Source organism: Arvicanthis niloticus, chromosome 24 (assembly GCF_011762505.2).
Source record: "Arvicanthis niloticus isolate mArvNil1 chromosome 24, mArvNil1.pat.X, whole genome shotgun sequence".
Taxonomy (NCBI): domain Eukaryota; kingdom Metazoa; phylum Chordata; class Mammalia; order Rodentia; family Muridae; genus Arvicanthis; species Arvicanthis niloticus.
This window is the reverse complement of record NC_133432.1, coordinates 3023191-3045907: the sequence shown is the minus strand read 5'-3', so window position 1 is coordinate 3045907 and position 22717 is coordinate 3023191. Positions and strand designations below refer to the sequence as shown.

Genomic DNA, 22717 nt, shown 5'->3' with positions numbered 1-22717 from the left:
CGCGGCATGGCGGCGGCTCTGGCGCGCGCTGGTGACGTCAGTGGCATGGCGGCGGCCGTGGCAGCTCCGGAGCCCTGGAGCGCGGTGGCTCCGCGGAGGAAGCGCGCGGCGGGGAGACGGCCGCGGCGGGGCGAGGGGCCCCAGGCCGAGCCGGAGGCGGACGGCGAGGCGGTGTTGCCCCGCCTGCGGGAGGCCGAGTGAGTGCAGCGCCGAGAGGCCGCTCCAGCCTCAGTCTCCCTAGCCTGGAAGTGGGTGTGCCAACCCGCTGGGGAAAGGCTGAGTTCCCCTCGGGTTGCACTGTAGCAAGCTCTCAGTAAAGCTGCCATTCCCGTCGCTGCGGTTACAGCAGCTTGTCATTCTGTGGCCCCCGTCTGCCATCTCGGAGATGGAGGTTCAAACATTGTATAGGGATGCACACACAGGATCATGTGATGTGACCGTAAAGAAGCTCAGGGCGGGGGTGGACAGTTCATGTTAGGCCCAGTGATGATTGTTTCCCTTTTAGTTCATTGGTTTTGATTTTATTTATTTGAGGTGGAGGAGGAGGAGGGTGTCATGGCGCGTGTGTGGAGCTCAGAAGACCACTCCTTTCACTGCGTAGGTTAGGATAATCGAAGTCATGTCGGGCTTGGTGGCAAGATCCTTTACCTTATAAATCATCAGTTCTGGATTTGGAGGCAGGATCTCATACTATATATAGCTTAGGCTAGCCCAGCAGGCCACGGAACTGGAGGAGGTCCCGCCTTTGCCTCTCCTGATGCTAGGATTACAGGTGTGGGCCACACACCGCATTGCTTATTATCAAGATTGTAAATCGATGCTGCAGCAGACACTGATGTCATCATGTGCATCAATGGTTTACGGCGCAGCAACTGTGTGCGCACAGACTTTTGCAGCCTCAGTAGGATCCTGGGCACTCCAAGAGACTAAGATCGTTGTTTCAGGACCAGGCCTTGGTGACATCAAACCCCATGCTTCTGCCTCTCCATCCAGACTCTCTCACGTGACATCCATCTCCCCACAGCTAGGTCTGTACCTTCTTACAGGGCACATAGACAGTGCCCACCATACACAGGCTATGCCATGTTCTTGCCTTATAAAAGGCAACTATAAAGTTGTGGTCTTACAGGGCTAAGTTACAAATGTTGGTAGCATTTCAGATGGGTCACAAGGGCTGTGACAGGGGGCGCAAGTTAGACCCGAAAAGTAATGGTGACCCAGAAGTTATCTCAGAACATGGAGAAATTACTGTTGTTGTGGCTGAGGGGAGGGACAGATAGACGCAAGCAGCACCTTAAGGTCTCGGGATTACTGAGATGAAGGTGCTTAGTGCCTGAACTGTCAAGGCACACACCAGATAGTTTCCTCGGCTGCTTTGGAATCTCCCATAGTGCCCTGCTTCTCCCAGCATTCTTCCTTGGGTGTGGTCATCACTCCAGAGCATAGAGAATCTCAAGGTATCAGGCAGTCCTTTCCCTTGAAGAACGTAGGTTGCCTGGGGGCAGTTCCTCTCCCCCGCTCTTTCTCTCTCTCCCTCTCCCCCGCTAAACATTGCCTCTGGCATATTAAATCCACTGTTGATTGTTCTGCCCTAGGTTGTGGAAACTGGCCGACTTGAATAAAGAACCAACCAGACCCTTGGACTTTCTCTTTGACTTTCCCTTTAGAGTTCTTTATAGTGGGGAAGCAGTCTATTGAGTTCCTACTGAATAACTCAGTCATTTCTACTGCTACTCTCCAGTCTTGAGAGGACACTCCCATTAGAAAACCTAAGTCCAAGGACTTCCAAGTGTTTATTGAACTGCATCTCTCCCAGGCCAAAGAGGCAGAACAAACCCAGACCATCCCTGGGGCAACCAGGGCCTCTTGATGGGGATCTTTTTTTAAAAAGACCCAGCAGTCTACAGCCAGGCCATGGGAATGTCATTCAGTCAGGGCTGACTGTACATCGGAGGGTCCGCCATCCCCCATGCATCTGGCTCATGGTCAGGACTAAGATGGCTCAAAGAGAAGGGAAATGAGCAAGCCATGTCTTCTCAACAGGGAGGACCTGCGGATCTCTGATTTCTGCAGTTCGGCACTGGGTGAGTAGGGGAGGTGTGGGAGTGGAAGGGGGGCCTCTGCCTGAAGGTGGGCAAAGGGCACTCTCCATCCAAGGACAGTCTGCTTCACAGCCTTGCTTGTGGTGGGTTCTGATGCTGACTTCCTCAGAACTGTGTCTGTGGCACTGACCACTGCAGTGGAGGTGGAGGTGTATATGTCCTACAGTGTCGTCGTGAGCATGAAGTAAGGTGAGAGGTGCTTGGCTCTCATACAGAAGGCAGTGTGTGCTATTAGTCACCAAGACGGCTAGATGGTATTCAGATCCCACTTTTTCCTTTCTAGTGTAGACCTTCCCCCTTGCAGATATGTTCTAGATAGAGTTTGTTCAGCTTGATCCTTAGGGACGGACAAGTTGTGTTCACACCATATCACAGGCTCCTGTTTTAATCAGATGAGCCTCACAGGTGTAGGATGCAGTCCCCAGAGTTGAGCTACCATCCAAAAAGGTTTTAAGGGTTCTCTTCCCAGCAAGGACTTACAGTTTCTGCATCAGCCTGTCCTCACCTGGAGTATCTGTTCAAAGATGGCTTTGACATGTCAGCGAACAAAAACAGCTTCCTTAGTGCTGGGACGAATAGCTTCTTTTGTTTAGGATGGCAACCTAACAGGAAGGTCAGGAGGTGATGTGGGCCGTGGTTTTGAATGTAGCCATTCAGTCGCCTTTATCGAGGCCATCAGCATCCGAGAGCACAGACACCTCAGACATACGGCTTTAAATGAAAACCTTTTAACGCAGTTTTAGGCTCAGGGATGTAGAATTCAGGACCCCACCTCTAGTGGCATGGACACAGATCTGGGGCAGCTTCTGTCTGGGTGTGGAGGGTTGTTGGGTTTCTTTCAGAGCCCTGGCTCCAGGGATCAGTGCAACCACATTTGGGGAAATGGTCTTTCAGAAACCATCACCGAGTGTCTTAGGAAACAGCTGGAGCAACTTCAACCCCTGACGGAGGCCCTTGGAAGGCTGTGCCTTGGCTCATCGCCTGGTGGGTCGGGGGAGCCCCTGGCCTCAAGCCCTTCCGGTGTGAAGTGTGTGTGCTACGGTCTTGGGGCCTTTGCCTCCTGCCCCACTGCTCGGATCCAGCTTGCTTTTATGCTTCTCTTTCTGGAGAAGTGCCAGGTGAGCTTACCTTCCTCTCCCACCCCTGGCACATGGTGCATGTGTGCCTGGAGCTGAAGTATCCCTCATCCCTTCCAGATCCCCAGAAGCCAGTGCTGCGTCTATGACCCTCTGTTCACTCAGACTGAAGTTTCAGTTCTCACCTCTCTCGGTGTGACTGTCCTCGGTGAGAATGAGGTAGGTGCTTTCATCTCCTCTAGACAGACCACCTGCCACTGCTAGTGGACAGGCTTTCCCACTGGCCCTGGCATGCTGGCCTTCCTAGAGCCCAGTATCACCCCCATTTTGGACTGTCATACTGTGAAAACTTGAATCAGCAGCATGAAGTAATGTGTTAGGCTTGCAAAACCCTTGAGTCCAGAGCCTGGAGAGATGGCTCAGCTGTTAAAAGCACTGACTGCTCTTTCAGTGGAAGGTTCCCATGTTCTAAGGCTCACAGTCACTTCTAACTCTAGCTCCAGAAGACCTGATGCCCTCTTCTGGCCCCTGCAGGCATCAGGCATGCATATGGAAAACACATAAAGAACTAGCAGAAACACATACATGGATAGAACCTGATGGGTCCTATCTTGTTCTGTATGAGTTCCAGGAATCACTCAGGTTGGACTGGCTTGGTTAGGTGGCAAGCACCTTTACCCTCCACCCCTTTGTAGGGTCTCTGTGGCCCAGGATAGTCTCAGCCTCATAATCCTGCTGCTTTGAGCAATAGTGAGACCCTAAAACAGTCGCCTCAGACCAGCCTTTGAGTGCTGGCTCTGTGCAGAGAAGAGCAAATAGTTGAGGCCTGAGGTCACCTATAACCTATAGAGACCAAGCACAGCAGCAAGGTTGGCCTGTGCACTGAGAGCCATCAGAAGGCTGTGTCCGAGACCACAGGCAGCTCCTGTGGAGGCAGCAATAGGACACCAACATGGCTTCATGCCTGACAGAAACTGCAGGGAGAGACGCACACAGAGGGGGCATGGCCAGACAGCCATTAGGTGACTGTGTCCCCACTGTGGTAAGGAGCTGCAGTGATGCAGGGTGCCTGGAAGACCTGGAATATAGGACATGGGCACAGTCATCACCTTCCTTTAGTCAGCATGGGTTCCTTCTGGACAGGAGTCCTTGAGTCCCATAGAGACATCCAACTTACTTAACCTTCGTGATGCAGCCCTGCCACCGAAGAGCTGGGCTCTGCCCTCCGCTCCTTAGCACACGTTCTGCTGATTCCACAGGAAGGCAAGCGCAATGTCCAGGGCCAGCCCACTGTCTTCTACATGCCGCACTGTGGGACAGCTCTGTACAACAACCTGCTGTGGAGCAACTGGTCTGCAGACGCCCTGTCCAGGGTGGTCATCATCGGGAACAGTTTCCGAGGCCTCGAGGAACGGTGAGCCATCAGCAATGCCAGACCCATCTTCCCCGCGAGGAACTGGGTAAAAGGTTTAAGGGTCCAGCTTAAAGCACTGAAGGAATCTACAGACATCCCTCTTCTGAGGGCAGAGGTGTGTGGGCAGCCATGCTTTAAGTGCGCAGACACGCCCGATCTGCTTCACAGTGCCCGCCTGTGCTGCCCTCCTGCATATCCCTCAACCGTTTCTGAACTCACCTTGTTTTTACCTGTCTTAAGTTGAAAAAGAAAGCAAACACCTATATCCTTCCGAATTGTGTATATGTTTTTATTTGCAGGTTGTTGGCGAGGATTCTGCAGGAAAATTATCCCTACATTGCAAAGGTATCTGACAGCATAGTCGGGTCGGGGGGTGGGGGATGGGGGGTGTGCAAAGCCACACTGCCCTTCATCCTCAGGGTGAGCCCCGCATTCCCATTGCCTGTGGGACTGAACAGCACTGGAATACAAATCCCCATTTCCTGTTTCTCAAAAGGACAGGGGGGCCAGCCAGGGGCACGGAGAGTGGGGCATAACTAATGCCTGTGTCTGGACCTCTCCGCTCAGATTCTGAATGGCCTGGAGGAGGTCCCACTGCCTCAGACTCCCCAGTACACCGACACCTTTAACGACATGTCTGTTCACTGGTTCCCACTACTGAAGCTGGGAGGATTGCCTGGGGACCTGTGGGCATCCCGGGAAGAGCCTGACTACCAGAACTGCGAGGACCTGGAGATCATCAGGAGACCCACAGACCGCTCAGCTGAAGTAGGACAGTTCTCTCCACCCACGGTGCACGCCACACCAGATCCTTTGCCAGGCCAGGAATACAGCCCGACTGGGGACACTGAGTCACATCCTGCCCTGGTGGCCTGATCTCCCAAATAGACATTGTTTCTGAGCTTGCTTTACAGTGCTGTTTATTCACACCTGCCTGGTGTGGCCGATGTCTACTTGGCCATGTCGATGAGGCTCTGCAGGGAGGTGGGCACCCAAGTCTTCTCACCCTGCACGAACACCACCCCCCGGTCAATGTAGATGACGATGCGGCCGAAGGTGTACAGCTGCTTGCCCTCGTGCCGCTTGCCGATGACGGGCATGAACACAATGTTGTGCTCCTCTGCCTTGGTCTCAATGAGGTCCTTAAAGTTCATGGGCACAGAGCTGGCAGCTACACCGATGCCCCTCTGGGCCATGTTCTCAGCCTCCCGGCGCTCCTGCATGGCCTCGTACTGGAAGTCCTTCCTGCGCTCTGTGTGGGTGAGGTAGGCAATATTCTCCCTCGCGCCTGGCTGCATGTAGGCACCTGAGAAAGATACCAGACGTGATTCTCTCAGTATCATGAGATGTGGATAAGGGCTGAGCCCACAAATGTGCTCCCCCCCCACCAAAGTCACCATTTATGAGGTCACCTTGTAGTCTACGTTGGCCTACACTCATTCTACTATCCCTTGCTACAGAGGCCCCTCTGTAGAAAAGAAAATGGGGCTCACTGGTAAGGAGTATGTATTGTTTGCAGAATCCAGTTTGATTCCTAGCTCCCACTTGAGATGGCCCACAACTCTAACTCCAGGTAGGTCCAGGGATCTGAGACCCTTCCGTCCATGGCACTGCACTTGTGAAACTTTAAATGGAAAATACATTTGGGGAGCTAGAGAGTGGTGACTGAAGGATCACAGTGTGACCCAAATGCAAATCTGTGAGGGGTGCAGGGGAAGCAATGCTGGGAACATGGGCTGGGGTGAGGTGAGGTGGGGACAGGTACAAGAGACAGCAGTTCCCCTCCCTAAGCCCGGCCTTAGGCCCGTGCTGTGCATCGAGCTAAGTGACAGCAGCCTTGGCTTCTGCTACGACTGCATGACGCAGCCGCCCTGGGCCTCAGCAGTGCACAGTGATTCACAAGGACCAGCGGCCAATCGCCGTAGGCATGAGCTTAGCCCTCGAGTAGCCTGTGACGAAGGCACTAATACTGTTTCAAGGCACAGAGCATTGGAGAGGGGAGCAACTATCCAGTGCTTTCTGCACAGCAGTGTGGGAAGGCTCCCTGGAGCCAGACTCGGCTCCTGTTAGCCTGTCGCAAGACAGCATAAATAGCTAAGTCCACTGGACAGTGTCTAGAGAGCGAACTGACACTTAAGGTGGCCTCCCAAAGGACAAAAAAAAAAAAAAAAAGTCAATGTCATATTTAGGAAACAGGCCCAGGACATCCCCAACAGGAACCCTACTACTGTGGTTTGAATATGCTTGGCCCAGGAGTGGCACTATTGGGAGGTGTGGCCTTGGAGGAAGTGTGTCACTGTGGGCATGGGCTGTAAGACCTTCCTCCTAATGCCTGAGAAAGCTCCTGTTTGCCTTCAGAACAAGAGGTAGAACTCTCAGCTCCTCCCTCGCCACACCTACCTAGACACTGCCGTGCTCCCCCTTGATAAAGGACTGAACCTTATTGCCTTGGTCCTGGTGTCAATCACAGCAATGAAACCCTGACTTAGACGTCTACTCACCAACATTGGAGGACACAGCCCTGTTCATGATGTCGAGTGCTTCATTAAACTTGTCTTTGACAGAAGGGTGTGCCAGCACCTGGTCTGAGAACATGGACTTCCAGCCCAGGTACCACTTGGTGATCTCTTCATAATTGGGACTGTTACTGAGCCAGGAGCACAGCACCTGCCAAAGGACACAGGACACTGAGCTAATGGCTACACGTTGGACCATGTAGCAGTGACCAGTAAAATCTGGAGCCAGCCTGTGGCCTCGGTGTACAAAAGCCCTGATCTCTACATAGCACCTCCACCCCACATCCCTGCAGGACCACACCGCTCACCTGAAGCCACTTGGGGAAGAAATGCTTCTCCAGCAAGCCCACCAGGCTGGAGACGGAGATCATTCCCTCCCAGTCCATCACCCAGTAGAAGGCGTCCATATGCTGCTGGTGGGGGTTGATAACGAGTTCCCCCAGGCACATGCCTGCAAGAGACGGCAGGGCAAAGTCTTCAGTCTCCGGTCTGCCCCTCCATTCTACGCACAGTGAATTCCCATGATTCACAGGCACTTAAGAGGCCACTGCTGGGGCTGGAGAGATGGCTCAGCAGTTAGGAGCACTGAATGCTCTTCCAGAGGACCTGAGTTCAATTCCCAGCAACCACATGGTGGCTCACAACATCTGTATGGGATCTGATGCCCTCTTCTAGTGTGTCTGAAGACAGCAACAGTGTTCTCACGTACATTAATATTTTAAAAAAAAAAAGAGGCCAGAAGCTCTCTGGTTCTGACATCCAGGCAGCCCTGAAGGAAAACCACTAGGCACAGAGAGCCAGAGTCAGCACTCAGACCTTGGTCAAGCTGTGAAGGAACAGCAGCAAGGCCCTGGTTCCAGTCCCGCCCACCTCTGCCCTAAGTGGTACCTGTGGTGGACACTGAGTAAGCTGCACTCACCCACAAGTCCCTGTCCTTACCCAGCTTGGGCACGATGTTCCGGAGCATGAAGGCCTCCCAGGACCCAGGGGTGAGGACCTCTTTCCAGGGCTGCAGGATGAGCTTGGCTGAGGCGTCGCTGGGATGCCACTTCTGCAGTGCGCTGGACAGTTTGCTGCGGACAGGAGAGTAGAGCGGCTCCAGGCGGGCCTGCATGAGCGGCAGCCACGGGTGGATCCACGAGTGGATGGGAACGGTGTCTGTCAGGGGGTTCCAGTTGTCCACCTGCAGGGTGAGCGGGGTGAGCATTGCAGCCCATGGACAGTTCATGACACAGCAGTGCTGTCCTTAGAGAGAGGCCTGTGTGTCCTGACCAAGGGCCACAGTCGTCAGTGTGTACGGAGGACGAGACCCACTGTGGAGGTAAACAGTAGGTGCTCTGTACTCTAGGTCCCCCCACAGAAGAAAATCAAACACTCATGCCACCAACTCACACCTCAGCACGGCTTAGCTTCAATAAAAGCACCAAGAAAGGCAACTCCCACTCGAGGGAGGTAGGGAAGGGGGTACTATGGAGAAGGCTAGAACTAACACTGCAGGCCACCAGCCATGCTGACAGTCCTTCTACCTCAGGGCTCTTGTGCACAGGTAAGAGACACTGTCGGAGCTCTGTCCTACCTCCTTCTGCAGCTTAGGGAAGATGAGCTGGTCCAGGATATTGTCCAGAATCCACACAGGGATGATGTGTGCCCAGCTGTCCAGGAAGTCCACCATCGGCTCACAATTCCTCGGCTGCCACTGGACGACAACATTCCGAACAAAAGGCATCCAGACCTCCCACATGAGCCTGTGAGAGGCAAAGCTGGTCAGCCACACTGCTGGCTTCACAGTGCTCACAGTATGCCAGCCCACAGACCCCCACAGGAGATCTCAAGGCAGTGCCCACAGGCCCCTGTGACGTCCTGGCTCTCGGCCTTGGGCTCCTCAGTGCAGCTACAGGCCCATCAGCTGCTTTCCCAACAAGGGCTTCAGTTCACAGCACTGCTCACACCCGAGGTCACAGCTTGAATGTCCCCTCCTGAGACACCTGTCCTCTCTACACCTGGTGCACTCTTGGTTCTCACTATCCCCTGCACTGCCTTTTCCAGACTGGGTGAAAGTTGCTCATGGTCAGGGTGGGCCCAGCTCCTGGACACTCCAGACACTCAAAAGACACATGGGTCTCCAAGCCCCAGACCAGAGCAGCGCCAGGGCGGAGCAGGGTCCACAGGGTGAATGGCTGTCACCCAGCCTTTAGCACAATTCTGCTCCTTGAGGAGATGAGGCTGTACCCTGGGGTGGGGCCTGTACCTGTGGAAGGCGTCTGAGGACAGGTCCTGGCTGTTGTGAGACAGCAGCTGGTCGTTCTCCAGGAGGCTCTTCCACTTGGAGATGATCTGGGTGCCATAGCTGCTGTCCTGCAGAGCGCAGCAGTGTCAGCCTTCCCACCGCAGGAACCACGCCCCAGCCCAAGAGCAGGCTGCACCCTAGCTCACCTCGAGGGGGTGCCAATCCTTGAAGTAGTCCTTCACGAGCGGGTAGACAATGGCCACAGCCAGGTCTGCGCGGTCCGCCAGGCGGTATTCCTCGTAGTACTTGTCCTGCAGCATCTCGAAGATGCGCGCACACTCATCCAGCGTGAGGGGGTCGGCGCCGTGGGGCTGCATGCGGCGCTCACACTCCTCCACCAGGGCCAGCACCTTGCTGAGGTTGGAGATGGCTCGCTCCTCGTGTGCGAGGACCTCGGCCGTCTTCTCAAGCTCGTGCGACAGGCTGACCACCATGTCCCGCTCATACTGCAGCTGCCGGTCACTCTGGATGATCTCCTGCTCTGTGCGCTCAATGAGCAGCTGCAAGTTGTGCTCCAGCTCAGGCAGCGCAAAGCCGGCCACCTTGGCTTCCTTGCCGGCCGTGGGCGGCAGCTGGGACAGCAACGGCACGCCATCGTCCGGCACACTGTGCTTGTGGCTGATCTGACTGTAGCTGTAGTACACCTTCTGCTCCCGGCCTGTCATATCGATCACCTAGGAGGCAGTCAGGTGACCACTGTTAGCATCACTGAGCAGGGAGAGGTGACACAGAACAAGTCAAGAGCTCTACGCTCTGGACAGACCCACACCATCTCACACTAACCAGTCACAGGCGGACGCCACCACTGCTGACTAGCTACATGGAAAGCGATAACACCACCATGTGTCCATCATAGAGCAGGTGGCCTTCCCCAACATCCCAGCTACCCCACCTCATGCACAACTATGACAGGCCTTGACACCTGTGGGCCAGTCAGAACCAGATGTCACAAGTCCTTAAAGGAGAGAGAGGTCTCGCTCCTGACCCATCAGCAGGCCTTCCCAAGCTGCTTACTGCACTCCCAGAAACCCCGGTCTCAAATAGAGCAAAATTTACCTACAAATGAAGCTATGCCTAACCCAAAGGAAGCTGTAGGCTGCACAGAGGCTCCAGAGTTGGCAGCTATGCTTACACAAACAGTCAGCATGGGGCGGTGTGGAGCATGGGAAGCCAGGGCCTGGCACCTGCCATGCTCACTGCTCACAGAATATTTATGTTAAAAATGTTATTGAATTCACTGGACATAAGCACACCCACACGTTCACACACACACACACACGCCCCCATACATGCTTACACAGACACAGACACACAGTCAACGCACACACACCAATAACCTACTTATCAGACAAAGACCTCAGAGCATGGACTGGGATGGCCCTCCTACCTTGACCTGAGACAGCTCCTTCTGAGGTGCTGTGAGCTTCCTGCCGACCCTGCCTTTGGCCCTCAGCTCCTCCACAGTCTTGTAAGAGTACTTTGGCTTCTTCTTGCCCCCGCTGGGGTCTTTCCTCCACTGGCTCAGCTCCTTCTGAAATTCCTGAGGCAGAGGGATGCAGTCAGTGAAAACAGGAGGGGCCTGTTCTACAGCAGCCAGGGCCAAGGCCTTTAGCATGCCAGCAGCCACCAAGTACCGCTCGCCAACAGCTGTGCATAACACAGTTGGATGCTAAAGGCAGAGGCTTTGGGAAGGGAGAGGTTCTGCTGGTCGTCCGCTGACTCTCGCACTGAGGATCAGAAAACACTGGCCCCACCGGCAGAGCTCCACAAGAATGGTGAGCAGAGGATAGTGCGTGAGGACGCGCCCGCCCTACAGGTCACGCCTGTGGCTGCCATTTTACTCTCAGGCTGACCTAACCTGTCATTTCTTTTCTGTTCAGGAATCATGGCACCTGCTCTCCCAGGATCTCTGAGCTGACAGAGCCTACCGTGCAATCAGAGTACATGCACCCAAATCCCTCAGTCCCCACCCTGTCACTACCCTGCAGTCAGAGTGCATGTACCCGAGTGCCTCAGTCCCTTCCTTGTCACTACCCTGAAGTCAAAGTGCCTGCACCCGAGTGCCTCAGTCCCCTCCCTGTCACTACCCTGCAGTCAGAGTGCCTGCACCCGAGTGTCTCCATCCCCTCCCTGTCACTGTCTCACAGCTGCCCAAGTGCACACCTAAGCCCAAGATACCATTATGGCATCAGGTGAGCAAGGATGCCAGCAGGGCCTACCACATAAGTGGGTAAGGGGACACGCAGAGGCCATCAGCATGTGCAGCCCACGCGTAGCAGCTGCATGAAATGGTCCAGGCCATGCGCCACCCACACCCACCCTCTCATTACCTCTTCAGCCTCCTCTTCTGAGTCGACCACGGGGAAGTCCTGCAGAGACTGGGTGGTCCTCTCTGAGCCGTAGGCCCCCACAGCTCCCTTGCCTTTTCTCTGTTTGGCTTCAATGGGGTTGATGATACCTGAACAAGGGCAGGAGAAAGACGAGAGACTTTTCAGGTCGTGGCCACCGATGTGGACACCAGGAAGAGAGCACTGCCTGCTCCACACCACAGTGCGCCAACCTGAGACTCAACAACTGAAACCACTTCTGAGGATTCAGCCTCACTGCACTGGCCAACACAGACACAGTAACCCGGGATGCTGACTGGCTGAAGGCCAGCTGTGGGCTGGTGAGGGGCTCACATTGCTCACAGCTAACCTGTAATATGGCTAAGCCCTGGAAGTAAACAGGAACAGCATTTTCACAGGGATTCCTCCCCTCTCCGGGTTTTCCTTCCACTTCCTCACTCAGCACTACTGAAACCTTAGGGATGCTCTGCCGTGCTCTTCCCAGCACGATGCCCGGCACGACCTGAGACAAATGCGGGAGGCCTTGGGGTGTGCATTACAGAGGATACTTCTGACTGGACCCAGTTCATGCTAAAAAAAAGGCTAAGTGCTTGCTCCTTGTGCCTCTGAGCCAAGGTGGTGAGCTGTGTGTGCAAGGGCTGTTTCTCAATGGGGCTGGGAGGGGAACGTAGGTACTGGTCAGCCAGCAGCACAGGTGTGTCTTTAGCTGGCAAAAGCAGCTGTGCTGTGCCGTGCTGGGCACTGGCCAGCCTGACACTGAATTACAGATGCTGGGCACTGGCCGGCTTGACGCTGAACTACAGACTAAGAAGATCATTCATAGAAGCAGGGACTACAAAACTGGCCTAACAGCCCAGGCAGGCTCACACAGTGATCGCAGCAGGGCAGGTGGCAGGACCAGGAGGCTGAGGACACTGCTTACAAGAGCACACTCTGCCGCAAAGGCAGCTGTGAAGAGGCCAAACTACTGCCAGGCAAAATCTAGAGTTCTAGGCGAGACTGTCAGAGTTTAAAATATCAGCAGTTACTTCTTCAGAGACATGGGCCAGGTTAAAGCAGCCATGTGTTTGCAGCTACTTTAGACCCTAGCACTTTACTTCTGACTTAACCAATTACTTTACTGAAACTGAGTTCTGAGAAAGCCAAGCATCCGGGGAGCGCGAGTGGCCCATGCTGCCAAAGCCAGCTGCGGGGTTAACAGCTACTCTTGTCTGGTTTTGAGCCTAAGTGTCCTTCTCATGGCCTGTGCGCTAACCAAGAGCATCATCCATGCTTGCTGAGCTTCCTACAGGGAAGAGGCAGATAAGGTGAGCCTCCCGTGCCTCCCTCCGCCACACTCACCCTGGGCGTTCTTCCCCAGGCCCCGCCCAGGGACGTAGCCCATCTTCTGCAGCAGCTTCTGCCCGATCCCTTTTGTGTGTCTCTCCCAGCTGCCGAAGTCCATAAAGGACTTGGTTCCTCCTGCAAAGCCTTTCTGGCTGGGCTTAAAGTTGCCACCCTGTAAAGAAGGCAAGATGAGTTTGGGTGAGAGAGAAAAACAGATCGGAGCGAGCTCAAGCATACAGCTGCACTGCATTACGAACAGCGGCATTTGGACCAAAACCACATCAGTGACACTGAGGAAGGAGGACAGAAACTGCAGGGCAGCACACACACAGGTGCTCACTAGGCTGCTCCCTGTGAGGAAGCCACTGCACTGGTGACCTCCAAAGGGTGCCACATGGAGACTATCCTGCGGGACCTACCGTTTTTAGCTTCTTTGGTCCTAAATCCTTCGGAAAGTCTTCCTGCTTCACAGGCTTCTCTTCGGCATCAGAGTCCTCTGAGTCTGCTTCCTCGGCTGCCCCTTTCTTGAGCCCCGCACTGATGAAGTTGACGGGTGCAGAATAGTCTCGGGCCCTACAGACAGACACAGAGCCTCCAAGTCCGTAAAGAACACTTCTGAAGCACGCTATCCTAGAAGCTGCTCACAAGAGAATTCCTTAGAGAGAGACAGAGGCCCTCATGGAATCCACTTTAAAGCAGTAATATGCTGATTTATGTCCAAATGCCAAAAGAGACTCAGACCTGACCTCCAATCAGCTTACATTTAACATTGTTTAAAATGCTGTAACTGTCTGTGAAATGAGCACATGAGACTGAGCTGCCGGACTGGGCACTGGCTGGGAGCCTCACTCAGGTCTGCAAGAGCAATGTCCACTCTTACTTGCCACTGAGTCCTCTTCCAGCCCACATTTAACACTCACGGTGTCTGCTCAATTCAAACCTGTAGCTGAGACCTGCCACTGTCGGTACAGTGGATTACAAATTCAAATTAGGATGTAATAATCTTACTTCCCTTTGACACTTTCGGAAATGCCATTATCACAGTGTATGGGCAGTTTGTAAAGTGGCTCGTCCCTGACACCTTTCATGTAGGAATCTGGTGACTGAACTCAGCTAGCTAGGCACGGCAAACACGGCACCTCTGAGCCTTCAAACTGGACCCCCTTTTACAACTGAAAAGATTGTTTTAGCTTAGTGTTTGTATTAGAGTGGTACAGCACTCATCCAGGATACCTGTAAAACACACACACACAATATTTGTTTTAGATACTATTTCAAGTATAAAACTCAGAACAACTCAGATAAAAATCCTAAAATTAATCAAAAAATTCTGAGTATAGTCAGGTGGGAGGCACGTGCTTTTTTTTTCTTGTCTTGTGAGACCGCATCTTACTATGTAGCCTAGGCTGTACTACACTCCCCTGTGGACCTACTCACTTTTCTACCTTCATTTGAGCCAACAGTGTCTTCTCCAAAGCACCCTTTCCTGACCTTCCTATTCTCTAGTGCCCTGTGAGTGATCCCTGACACAGTATGAGCCCATGGCTGCCATGCCTGGGGTGGGTCAGCACTTCTCTCTCCATACATAGTCCTGCTCCCATCACACAGTAACTGCTGAGGACTGCCACCCAGCTCAACAACACATAGCAAGATGCTGTAGCATCTGGACTTGATAAAGGTAGAAAACTCTTCTGGGGTGCCTTCCTCATCCTCCAGAGCCAGGGCATGCAGCCCAGTAGACAGTACCTTTTGCCTCCAAAACTGGGCCTCTCCTCATCCGAGTCACGCTCAGCCCACACACCGTAGGTGGCCTCCTCCTTTGTCTGCCAATGGCGCTGCCGGTTGGGGTTGAACTCATTCTGGAGATCCCAGTCGGTGATCTCAAAGTTCTCACGCTCATCATCGTCATCATCAAGGTGACCTTCCCCATCCCGGTATAAGTGGGACAGAGACATGGCCAGTCACTAGAGGATAGGAGACAAGAACAGCACTGTGAGAACCTGAGTCCAGCAGAAGCTCCATCAGCCTCAAGACACGACCCAGTAAAGCAGCCATTAAACATAGGACAAAATGACCCACCATCCACATGGGTCTAACACACACTGCCTTGTCAGAGTCAAACATCACACAAGTGTGGGGCCGGGCCGCAGACAGGCAGGCACACATGCCACAGAAATGAAGCCAACAGCTCTATGTGTTATTACCTCAGAAACTGGGTTGGAACCCAGTCTTTTTGTTTCTCCAGGAAAGTTGTATCTAGCCAATTCGCAGGTCCAGGGAAACTTCAGAGCATTGTTCTGAAATACTGTTTCACGAGACTGAAGGTTCCCTTCCCAAATCTGAACGGCTTCTTGGGTACTCAAAGGTTGCAGTCTTTATGAATGCCACTTTTCAGTCACACCTGGAGAGTGTGGAAAAAAAAAATTGTTCTACCCAGGTATCTACTCAGCTCTCTCTCATAACTGCATTCATCAGAGGCAGGTGGATTTCTGAGTTCGAGGCCAGCCTGGTCTACAGAGTGAGTTCCAGGACAGCCAGGACTATACAGAGAAACTCTATCTCGAAAAAAACAAAACAAAAAAAACCCTAACAACAACAACAAAAAACTGCATTCATTCAATTCCAGAAGTAGCTTGTAAGGACTGATTAAAGATGATACCTTAGAAAAACAAAGCCTCCCAGCACTTTGAAGGCAGAGAGAGAGGTCCATCTCTGTATGTTCAAAGCCAGCCTGGTCTCTTTTTGTTTGTTTGTTTGTTTGTTTTTTGTTTTCGAGACAGGGTTTCTCTGTGTAGCCCTGGCTGTCCTGGAACTCACTCTGTAAACCAGGCTGGCCTCGAACTCAGAAATCCTCCTGCCTCTGCTTCCCAAGTGCTGGGATTAAAGGCGTGCACCACCACTGCCCGGCCAGCGTGGTCTCAAAACAGAAAAAACAACAACAAAAGCTGAACTCCCAGTAGGTGCTCAAGAAACAGCATCCCCACCAGGCATACTGATGCACATCTTTGATTCTAGCAGTAGGGAGGCAGAGACAGGCAGACCTGAGTTCAAAGCCAGCCTGGTCTACAAAGCAAGTTCCAGGACAGCCAGGGTTGGCTGTAACACAGAGAAATTCTGTGTCGAAAAAAACAGAAAACATAGGGTCAAAGAGAAGAAGAAAAAAAAAAAAAAAGGAAGAGGAAAAAAAGCATCTTCTATTTCATCCCATGATCGGGTTCCAATTTCACCTTCATTACCAGTCAGGATTGAGAAGTGAACCCTTCGAAACGACTGTGAAAATCAGGAACACTTAACACCACAGCCTGAGTTTAAATCACGCCTCTATGAACACCTGTGTGTGGGTATTACATACAAAGGTCCCGATACGGTGCAGCAGTAACGTCCTCACTATGTGACACCATCGTGTTCAGGTGCACCAGTGACTGGCAGCGGGATCTCCCTACACCTTCTCCTCACTATGCACAATGTTAACCTGAACAGGTTCCAACCTCAGCTTTGCACGTTGCGAGCAAAGTTCTTAAAGGAGCAGAAAGCGCCGGGCCCACGGGAATACAATACCGCCATCTCCCCAGAACAGGGGATAATAAAAATCCCACAGTGCTTAGGAGACGCTCGGCTCACAAGCGCTCGGGGCTGGTTATTCAGTGTCAGCGTCAGGACCCTCCAGGTCCCGTCCCGCAGCGGGCCGGGCTGGAGACCCAGGCGCAGGGAGACCGCGGGGCCGCCGCCGCGGAGCCTCAGCCCACGCTCTCCGGACGCCACCCCGCCGCCTGCTTACCTCGCTCAGCACCCGTGAGCCACACAGTCCTCGTCCAGGGTCCCAGAGACTGCGAGAGACCAGCCAGCCCAAACCCGGATGTAAACCTGCCGGCGCACAGGAAGTGCGTCACGCGGCGGCGGAACCGGCGCGCTGTTGCCCCGGCAGCGACTTAACGCCAGAGGGGGGTGTGTCTGCGTACCGGAAGAGCTGGTGATCCCGCCTCGCGTTGCTTCCGGTTCCCATCGGAACTGAAGGCGTGTGGCGGTCTGGTTCCAGGGCAAGCGATCGTCAGCCACTGGCGTCTTCGTTTGTCAAAGGCGGAGAAGGCGTTACGCCAAGAAAGCCACCCCCGGATAAAGCCGCCGCGCCCAGCCCGTCTGAGCCAGCGTCACGGGGACTCTGAGTGATTAAAATGTCCTCAGGACCCCATGTCGCGAGGAGGAAAGGCTAAGAGCCTAACCCCAGAGGCAGCGTTTGGCTGAGGGAGGTCCTCGCGGAATTGTCGGCATGCTGGCTCCCTGGCGTTTGCTTTATCTTTTCTGTAACTCTGTAAACAGGAAAGGCTGAGGAAACTAAGTACTGATCTCTTGGCAGCTGTGGACAGGCTGTAATAAATCCGTTTTTTCTTTTGCTCTGTAAGGATAAGCCAGCGTGGGCCTAAAACAGTTAAGGGATGAATAGCGGGAGACGTGCCCGGGCGTTCTCTCCAGGAGGAAGTAGTTTTATTGTTTTCCTCTCTCCTCTAGTTATTTCTCTGTTGCTGGGAAAGAAGGGAGTTGGGTGTTTTTTGGTTTGTTTGTTTTTTTTTGTTTTTTTTGTTTTTTTTTGGTGGTTTGGTTTGGTTTTGTTTTTTCAAGACAGGGTTTCTCTGTGTTCCTGTCCTGGAACTCACTCTGTAGACCAGGCTGGCCTCGAACTCGGAGATCTGCCTGCCTCTGCCTCTCGAGTTCTGGGATTAAAGGCGTGCGCCACCTCTGGCCCACAAGAAGGGGCATCTTTCATCTTACACTTGACACATCTTACAAAACTACACATAGCCTGATCTTTGGTTCTGAGAAAGGTTAGTTTTCTCTAGTACACTAAAAGGCTGTGTCGTGGTGGGTTTTGTTGTTGGCTGGATTTATTTTTATTTTTCCCTGTCAGCTTGACACACACTAGAGTTATCTAGGAAAAGGACCCTTCAATGCTTGCATCGGGTGACCTCTAGACAAGACTGTGGGGTCTTTGCTTGATTGATGATTGATGTAGGATGACCCATCCCATTATGGGCGGGGCCACCCTTGCTCAAAGGCTGGAAGATTAAGGGAAGCAAGCCAATAAGCAGCGTTCCTCCGTGGCTCCTGCATCAGTTCTTTTTAAAATATCTACCTTGGATTGTAATCTGTAAAGCAAATAAATCGTTTCCTTCTCAAATTGCTCTTGGGTATGGTCTTTACAATACAGCAATAAAACCTAACTAAAATATTTGGGAAGATCTGTTAGTGAGGCTCTTGGGGAGTGGGTCAAAGCCAACGTGATACTGTTGGGATCAGGGTCCCTTCTTGGGGCTTATGGTCACATGAATGAAAGCATCTAAGAACTGATACAAACGAGAGCTTGGGGTGAGGGGTAGGGGGGGAGACAGGCAAGCTGTAACTCACAGCTGCCCAGAGGAGATGAGAGAGCCAGCGTGGAGGTCGGCTACAAGCAGGGAGGGGGCCTTCAGAGAATGAGCAAGGAATCCCAGGACAGGGAAGTTAAATGCATACTTGTGCTGGGAAAGAATATCCCTGCGTGTGAACAAAGTGAAAGTAAACCAGCAGGGCAGTGACCCCAAGCTGACAAGCAAGCACACCCAAGCTATAAGGGTACTTGTTCCATTCTGACGCAGGTGCTGTCTGCGACTCACCCCATTGGTAGGAACTCAGCGTCAATCTGATGTGATTGGCACATAATCCTCACAAAGAGGAAGCTTAGGAGCAAGTCTCAAAAATGTCTGGTATTTGGGGCTTGACCTATACTACAGGAGTGTCACAAGATGGGGCGGGCGGGGGGGAGGGGAAGGCTATGGAATACTGCACTTTAGGCAAGCTAGCCATCTTTGATAAAAACAAAAATATCCTTCTCACACTGTGGCTGTGACCAGAATCCAAATGGAAAAGACGGGAAAGGAAAAGAAATCTGGTGACACACACCTTTAATCCCAGCACTGGGGGAGGCAGAGATGGTTGGATCTCAGTGACACCTGATGTAGATTTCCAGGACATACAGGGCTAAATAATGAGACTTTCGTCGGGCAGTGGTGGTGCATGCCTTTAATCCCAGCACTTTGGAGGCAGAGGCAGGTGGATTTCTGAGTTCGAGGCCAGCCTGGTCTACAGAGTGAGTTCCAGGACAGCTAGGGCTACACAGAGAAGTCCTGTCTCGAAAAACCAAAAACTAAAAATAATAATAATGTCTCTCAGACAGAAAGAGAGAGAGGAAGAAGAAAAGAAATAGTTATACCCTTCTGAGTCAGAAAGACACAGCAGAACCTGGGTGAATGTTGTCTGGGAATGTAATTAGTTTAAGATGAGCGCCTTCAAGCAGATCCTTGATTTGGCCCCACTGGATTAACCCTTAAGGGAGGAGACAAAAGCAAGGACCCCACTTCGAGCAGTGGTTCTCAGCCCAGGTCATGACCCCTTTAGCAAGCCTCTATCTCCAAAAATATTTACATTACGATTCGTAGCAGTGGCAAAATTACAGTTATGAAAGAGTAATAAAAACAATTTTATGGTCGGGGTCACCAGCCTTAGGAAGGTTGAGAGCCACTGCCCTAGGGGCAGATTCTGTTCTTTAATGGGTGTTGTTGAGGGAAATCTGGACAGAATCTCAAGGCAGGGACCATGGAGGAATGCTGCTTGCTGAGTGCTCTGGTTCATGTTTATCCAGCCCAGAACCACTTGCAAAGGTGCTGCTCACAGTGGGCGGGGTCCTCCTGCATCCAGTAATGCTAGGGTCAAACAAATGAGTCTTATCCTAAGTACTGCCATTTTGTTTTCAGACTCCATTTTGATCAGAAGGAGAAATGAAGTTCAGGTTCTCAGGGCTCTAGGGTAGCTCTCCATTTGGCTAGCCGATTTCCTCAATTTTTTTCCCATAATGCAAAGCATAATGATTGCTCCTAACTGTGAGAGAACAAATGCTTCTGACTGTAACTTGGCACATATGTTTGTGGATTTCGGCCTTCAAAGCTCTGTAACAGTCTGGCGTGGGGTCACAGTTCAGCTCCTGGGTCTGTTCTGTGGCCCTGATCAAGCAGTAGGAGTCTGAGTACAATATTTACTTAGATGAAAGTTTGAAGATGCAGCCAGCTCCGGAGTCTGTGCTGTTGTCCCTGACTGGTCCGTTTTTGCTCCCTATTAAAATGAAGATCTTGCTTTGCTGGACTCTTGTGACTACTTAGGATGTTTTGGATTTTCAGACCCCAACAGTAACTATCAAGACCATTCCGAATAGATATGCCCACAGGCCAGTCTGATCTGGATAATTCATCAAAACTTTCCTTTCAGATGACTGTATCAAGTTAACAGCTCAAGCCAACTAGGACATTTAGAAATGGCTGGTAAATTCATTCATTCGTTCATTCATTCATTCATTCATTCACTAGTCCTTTTAAAATGTACTGAGTTCTTAGTAGCTGGACCCAAACAGTATACTAAACAATATGGTTGAAGGGTTTGCAGGGAGCATTAAGAGGGACACAGAAACAGATCGCTGCTTAGAGATGAGTTCATTATAAAAGCTATTAACACCAGGGAAAGACAGACAGAGAGTAGCATGGCAGATGCTCTGAGGGAGAGAGTTCAGGGTTCCAGCACCAGAGGTAGACAGTATGACAGGAGCTTCCTGTAGAGGACTCAGAAACCACATGGAAGAAATAGTGGTCTGTCTTTATACTTTTCTGAGGATGGGGACATTTCACAGACATATAAAAGCCTGGATGTCCTCAACTCCCAAGGCTAATGTAATGTATATATACATATATATATATATATATATATATATATATATATATATATGATATGGGATTTATTGGAATGACATATATATATATATATATATGATATGGGATTTATTGGAATGACTTACAGGCTACAGTCCAACTAACCCAACAATGCTGACCAGCTTGAATGGAAAGAATCTAGTAGCTGCTCAGTACCACAGGCTGGCTGTCTCAGCTGGTCTGCAGTATAAACTGAATCCTGAGGAAGTAGGGCTTCATTGGATGTACCCACAAAGCGAGTGCAAGCAGACAAAGAAGAATGAATACCTTCTTCCATTGTCCCTATATAGGCCTCCAGCAGAAGGTGTGGCCCAGATCAAAGCTATGTATTGATCCTGATAAATTGTGTGTGTCACCCCACCTCAAGATCTGGACCAAAGGCGAGTGTCTTCCAGCCTCAAGACCCAGACTGAAGGATGTTGTCTTCCTGCCTCAAGATGGGGCTAACAGGTGAGGCCCCCATTTCTGAATTGTAGTTCATTCTAGATATAGTCAAGTTGACAACTGAGAAAAGCCATAGCCATCACAGCTAGTTTCCTTCTTTCCTTCCTTCCTTCCTCCCTCCTTCCCTTCCTTTCTTCCTCCCTCTCTTCTTTCCTTCCTTCCTTCCTTCCTTCCTTCCTTCCTTCCTGTGAAGTGACAGGAAATAGGATGGATATAAGACCCTGGAACTTAAGCGAACGACTTCACTGTACTTGGAAAGACCCCCAACCTCAAAGGTTGTTGCTATGTCCTTTTTCATCAAGATTTCTCAGTTCAAGGCCAGATGGTGCCGGGCAGTGGTGGCGCACGCCTTTAATCTCAGCGCTTGGGAGGCAGAGGCAGGTGGATTTCTGAGTTCGAGGCCAGCCTGGTCTACAGAATGAGTTCCAGGACAGCCAAGGCTACACAGAGAAACCCTGTCAAAAAACAAAACAAAACACAAAAAACAAACAAACAAAAAACAAACAAACAACAACAGCAACAACAAAAAGCCAGATGGTGGTGTCACACACATTTAATCCCAGGACTTGGCAGGCAAAGCCAGGTGATCTCTGAGTTCAAGGCCAGCCTGGTCTACAGAACAAGTTCCAGGACAACCACAGCCTGTTGCCTAAAACCCTGTCTCAAACCAACCCCCACCCCAAAACTTCTCAGTTCAAATGCTAGCCTTCAGACTTGGGGACATTCAGGCCCATGTCTAGATTCCCAGAGAGGTACTTACACTTGTAGCTGTCTCAGATGGGGGTTGTAAACAACAAAGCCCATCAGGAGTATGGCAAGGCCCTCGGACACTCATGGTTCATCCCCCCTACCCCCAAAGGCCCTGGAAAAGGGCAAATGCCTAGAGTGTGCAGCAAGTTGAAGAACAGAACCAGGTCTGACCCCCAGGAATGCAGGAGATCAGTTTTAGTATCCACTTTCTTCTCTAAGGTAACAGAAAGCATCTCCATTGCCACCTCAGGACCCGCAGCCCTGACCACTCCCCGCGGCCCTGACCACTCCCCGTGCCCCTCACCACTCCCCGTGCCCCCCACCACTCCCCGTGAAGTTTCTGCATCCACTCAAAAGATCATGTGGGATGTGGGGAGCCTGGCTCAGTTACAACTTTAAATAGGCTGGTACCATAGAAACAATCCTTAGGTGGCAATTTTAAAGCTGATATATTTAAAGTCTAGCACATGTACTTTTTCTTAGGACTGTGACATTATGCCGTGGCACATGTCCCGTTCTTATTCTGAAGTCTGTTACAAAAATAGACACGATGTACTGAACTTGGCAGGATTGGAAACCCAGATGGGCTGAGATCAGCAAACCTGGTTTCCCTTAAAATGCTCTGCGCATGGTTTCAGCTTTAGTCTCCCAGGAGGCCCTGCACCAC

General features: G+C 51.8%; 2 protein-coding genes across 2 annotated transcripts; one reads left to right on the top strand and one right to left on the bottom strand.

The window, feature by feature from the left end:
- Positions 1-6: 6 nt before the first annotated feature.
- Srrd (SRR1 domain containing) lies at positions 7-5493 on the top strand. The gene is made up of 7 exons (XM_076922405.1): positions 7-197; positions 2044-2084; positions 2997-3220; positions 3299-3397; positions 4438-4592; positions 4892-4937; positions 5160-5493. Exons 1-7 carry the CDS (start codon positions 7-9, stop codon positions 5466-5468), a joined length of 1065 nt encoding a protein of 354 aa, XP_076778520.1. The 3' UTR covers positions 5469-5493.
- On the bottom strand, positions 4858-16976 carry Tfip11 (tuftelin interacting protein 11). The gene is made up of 14 exons (XM_076922396.1): positions 16848-16976; positions 15274-15470; positions 14816-15033; positions 13489-13642; positions 13085-13241; positions 11726-11853; positions 10783-10935; positions 9542-10069; positions 9357-9463; positions 8685-8853; positions 8048-8291; positions 7417-7559; positions 7094-7259; positions 4858-5898 (listed from the first exon to the last, which is right to left on the bottom strand). Exons 3-14 carry the CDS (start codon positions 15022-15024, stop codon positions 5543-5545), a joined length of 2514 nt encoding a protein of 837 aa, XP_076778511.1. The 5' UTR covers positions 15025-15033; positions 15274-15470; positions 16848-16976; the 3' UTR covers positions 4858-5542.
- Positions 16977-22717: the final 5741 nt, after the last annotated feature.